Source organism: Crocodylus porosus, unplaced genomic scaffold (assembly GCF_001723895.1).
Source record: "Crocodylus porosus isolate Cpor-Errol unplaced genomic scaffold, CroPor_comp1, whole genome shotgun sequence".
Lineage (NCBI taxonomy): Eukaryota > Metazoa > Chordata > Crocodylia > Crocodylidae > Crocodylus > Crocodylus porosus.
The window spans coordinates 49,614,960-49,619,891 of record NW_017728949.1 but is presented as its reverse complement, the minus strand read 5'-3'; the positions used below and the strand labels follow the sequence as shown (position 1 = coordinate 49,619,891).

General features: G+C 36.1%; 1 protein-coding gene across 1 annotated transcript in view; it reads right to left on the bottom strand.

Moving 5' to 3' along the window:
- Positions 1-1,418: 1,418 nt before the first annotated feature.
- The window catches only part of KCNH7 (potassium voltage-gated channel subfamily H member 7), a 384,158-nt gene continuing 380,644 nt past the window's right edge, over positions 1,419-4,932 (bottom strand). Inside the window, exons 15-16 of the mRNA XM_019554564.1 lie at positions 3,246-3,438; positions 1,419-1,895 (exon numbers count right to left, since the gene is read on the bottom strand). Coding sequence (XP_019410109.1) covers positions 1,629-1,895; positions 3,246-3,438 — 460 coding nt within the window. The 3' untranslated portion in view covers positions 1,419-1,628. The remainder of the gene's footprint in view (positions 1,896-3,245; positions 3,439-4,932) is intronic.

Genomic DNA, 4,932 nt, shown 5'->3' with positions numbered 1-4,932 from the left:
ACAATCACTGCTGCATCAGTCCTTGCCACTTTCTGAAGCATAGGTTTAGGTTGGGTTGTTTTGGTTTTTTTAATTATAAATCCCCACCCAGTAACTTGCTTGCATCTCTGCTTTTCAGAAATCAGCAGAGTTCCCCTCTGAGAGGAATTCTACATTAAAGCTTTGTTTAAGATTAGAAAATCATGTGATCATCTTTAAATATTTAAAAACAATAATAAAAAGGTCAGGTCTTTTTAAAACAAACACACCATTTGAAGCAGTATAATATTTTAATAAAATTAAATCTAAGTATTAACAAAGCATTATGCATATACAGTACATACTGTATTTAAAGCCTATGGACCTTAAACTCAATTTATTTTAGTGTAGTCAGCTTTGGACACAAGCTAAGTTTACCTGTTTTGTAATAAGAAAGTTTACCACTGTACTTGGAAGTGATTTTACATATGTACATATATCTGTATCTATACCCACATACACATTTAAATATTCACATACATTTATTTGTATGAAAATATATACACATACATACACACATATATATGCAGATAGATATGTGTATGTATATATATATTTTTAATATATTTTTCTAGCTCTCTGTGGAGGGGTCATTAAGTAAAAAGAGATATTGCAAATGACAACAGTGATACTTATAAAAAGAAAACTTGTAAAATATTGTAATTTATACAGCTTGTTAGTATTTTGCATTGAACAAAAGGAACACAGTCTTCTGTATTACATAGAAATTATATTTATTGCATTTGATTATGTTTGAGTGACAGATGAGAACTACCTGCCTGCTTCTGACAGCTAACTTTTTAGCTATGAAGATTTAAAAAGAAAAAGTGCAAAAATACAAGAAACAATCTATTCAGGTAACGTTGCCTTATGGATGCAGTCAGTGATGATACTTTCTATTGAGTAGCACAGATGTTCTTCTAGTTAAACAGTGACCAACTCCAGTTTGTTTTGAAGAGACTGCTCTCTGTTCTGTTTCTTAATCATTTAGAAACCAGAAGTCTTAGTTTATTCTTTCTCTGAGCAGTGGAATCACTGCCCTTGACTGCCAAAAACTTACCACAAGAAGCATAACTAAATTTTCAAAATAGGATTGGAAGGTTTTCACTTGCAATTCAGAATAGCAGGTAGGGATCATGCCTATGTGGATTATCATCAACACCTGCCCTCTTTGCTTTGAAGGCAAATCCCCAATAATGTACCACCTCAGTGAAAGAGGTCAATGGTAATCTCCATGCAACATAAAGTATAATTTTGGGACATGCATGTATTTTTAAAAAAAATAAAAAATATAAGGTGCCTTGAGAATGCTGGCAGTTTTACATTTGGAACATATAGTTTCTGTGTGCTTGTGTGTGTGTGTGTGTGTGTGTGTGTGTGTATGTGTGTATATATATATATATATATATATGTGTATATATATATATATTTACAACATAACTGCTCAACTTTACCTTACAAGCTTCAAATTTAGGAAAATATACAGTACTTTTGCATATAATGTTATATTCCTTGTAGCCCCTGAGTCAAGTATAGAGGATTTAAATACAAAAAGGAAAAACAACCATTAAAAGCACTTACATTTTATGTGAAGTAATAGTACAAAAGTATTATTTCCCAGGAAGACCAGGATCAGAAACATGCCTATGAAGACCCAAGATTCCTATAGTGTTTAGGGAAGAATCTGGCAAGGAAGGGTGTCTAACTGGATGGAGATAAGTTTTACAATGCTGTGGATGACACTCCGAAGACTTCTCATGTTCTTGTTCTAAAAAAGAAGCTAAGTTGTCTTCTGAGGCTGTATTAAGATGCACCCCACTGGAGAGGGATTCTTTGGGTTTAAGTTTTGATTTTTCAAGGTCTAAAAATTCAGAACACTGAAAGGGAAGAAAAGAAACAAGGTGGCAATAGTTTTTCTGTTTCTCCTGTTTGTATTAAAACTGAGCAAAATCAAAATCTTTGAAAAATCAAGTGTAAAACACAGAAACATTTCTGGAAAACATAATGTTTGATTTGAAGTACTTGAATATGATTCAGCTTCTGATCTTCACTATCCTTCCTCAGACACTATGTTTTTGGCTTTATGTTTTAAAGAAAGTCTTAATTAAGAGATGAATTTTCTAGGGACAGCCCCACCCTGAATCTGTGGATTTGAACACCTCTGAAACTTGAGAGATGTCAAGAACTGAACCCTGTAAATAAAGCAGATCCTAACTTTGGGGAAGTTTGGATTTGGATTCAGATCCATCCTCTAGGCTCTACTTTATCTTTTAAGTCAGAGCTTGTGGGAAGAGAGGTCTTAATATACATGCATTTTTAACTCACCTGCAGTGAAGGGAGTGGACACAGCAATGGTTTTTACCTCCACCCCCACTTCTCTTTCTAATACATGTGTTTATTCATACATCATGAACTCCCTGCTGCATCACACATAGGCTGCATAATAGGGTGGATCACCCAGGGCCATGGCTTGACCATCTTTTAGCGTGTTAATTTATAGAAACCACAAATGTGCAATTGTCATTCCGGGTAAAACTATATAGCTATTTTTTAAACTGCATAGCTAGCTAAATTAACTTGCTAAAAGTTGGTTGGGCCATGGCCCAGGTGGCCCACCCCGTTCTATGGCCTATGGCATCACCTGAACTCCTCTCGCCTGTACAGCTAATGGACATGAGAAATGGCTCAGGGCTTCAAGCCATTGGACAGCAGCAGATGTTGGCGAAAGGCTGCACTTTTTTTGTGCCTCCTTTGTGCTAAGCTAAGAGCAATTCTTTTGACTTGGACCCACCCCTAGTAATATCCCTTTTTGCCATCTCATTTTATACAGTTTGTGATCATTTGGTGAATGTGTTACTGGGCTTGTGCTGCACTTTAATGAACATTAGCCTATTGTAATGCACATTAAAGAGTCACAAAATGTGCACTTTTGCTAATGTGCATTAAAATAAACTAATACACCTTTTTCTAGTACCTGACAATGGAGGTAATACATTTAATATGCATTAGCAAAAGCACATTAATTAATGTGTAGATGTGCCCACTATGACACTATTTTGTAGCTTTAAGACCTTTACCCTCCCCCGACAACTCCCCAGAGATGTTTGGTCAAATTATTTCCTATTAATAGAACTACACAACAAATGCCTGATGCAGTGAACAGTTCTTCCAGCCTCAGGTAAGAATGTAAAAAAAAATCCTTGTAGTTGACATTGGCATAGATATACCTGTGATGCAGGACTGAAACTTCTGTCTGTTTTAATAGATGCTACAGGATGAAGGTTTGGCCTCACCCGGGCAGCTGGGTGTTGATAGTCTGCACTTGTAGTCACCATACTATATGTAGGTGGAATGAGCGTTGACTGCCTTTGTAACAGCTGTAAGATGGTTTGAATGTCAGCAGTCATTTGGGATTCAAGCCTAGAGAAGTAGCATGAAATCAGTTAGCACACAGCCATGGTAGAGTACATTTTAACACAGTGATTACAAATGCATTCAAGAGGGAGCTGCAGGATATTAACAAAGAAAATCATAACTTTTAATAAAATAAACATGTTTTGAATAGGAAAGAACAGAAGAGGGAGCACCGAGTCCTTCCAAGGCTTGCAGCTCTCCCTCTTATCCACAGAACATATTCTCTCAAGTGCATCATACCTTAGTGTTCAACACACAAATGAATATATTGCTTCACTTAGGTTTGTAACTGAAATGAATATTGTGGTCCAGATCCTAAGCTGATTAACATAGCTGTGCTGACTTGACGAGAACTGAAGTGATTTATGCAAGCTGAGATTTTTGGGTCACAATTGCTAAAGTGTCTGACATCTCTCCCAACTGTGCGGTTGGTCCAATAGAAAATATAGCCCCCTAAATCCTGGCTTCTTTGAAACTTCTGATGGTCCTAAAGGCAAAGGGATACTCTAAAAACCTTGGTTGCATAATATGCATTTCCCACAGCTGGAACCTAGGTCATTCTTTTTTTAAGTACAGATCTTAAAATCAGTAATCTTTTTTCAGTAAGTCATTAGAATTTAGAGCACAGCCGTGGGTAAAAAAAGAGCTTAAATGAAGATTTTCTTAAAATTCAGAGATAAACCCACTATTTGTTTGTGATTCAGAACTGATTGATTTTTTTCTAATTTTTGTACGAATTCTGATTTTTTGTAAATAAACCTTTAGGGAAGTGACAACATTGGAGATTGCTTATCTTCTCCATGCTTACATTGCTATAGCATGGAAATGATTTTCAAATTATCTTGCCAAGTTAATTAACAAACTCAGCAATGGGTAATGCCTATTGTGCTTCCCCAGCTGCCACAAGGCACTCTATAGAAGATTGTAAAATGGATAGAAATCCTATTGTATTGGAACTCATCTCCTAACAGAATCATTTGCTTTGTAAACAGATCTTTATGTCAACAGCCCTTGATCTCATGAATGTTACTACTTCAGCACCCTGCAACAGCAGATTTAGGCCTCCTCTGGCAGAGTTGCTTTTGCTAGGTGCCTCCTTGTTTGACCTAACCAATGTCATGCTGCAGAACAACTTCATCAGAAGAGATGGCTGTGAACTAAGTTGTAATTTTGCACCAGATCTCAGCAATCCCCTGGATGTTCAGGATGACTTTGCTCCCTGCACAAATATTAAAAGAAACATTGCTTCTTTGTTTGCTATTGTTACTATTGATTCCATGGCATTGAATTTTATAAAAGTAGCCTAATGAAGGACCAAATATAAGATGTCATAATCACCTTCTGTTCAGCTCCCTTAGTAAGTATGAGGCTGATACCACAGGAAAAATGCAGCAGCATCAATCACCATGCAGTGTCTTTATGTGTCATAATTTTTAATGAATAAAAATAATGCATTGATAATTAACTTGTATTAGAAACTTTTTTCTCTCCCCTTATTTG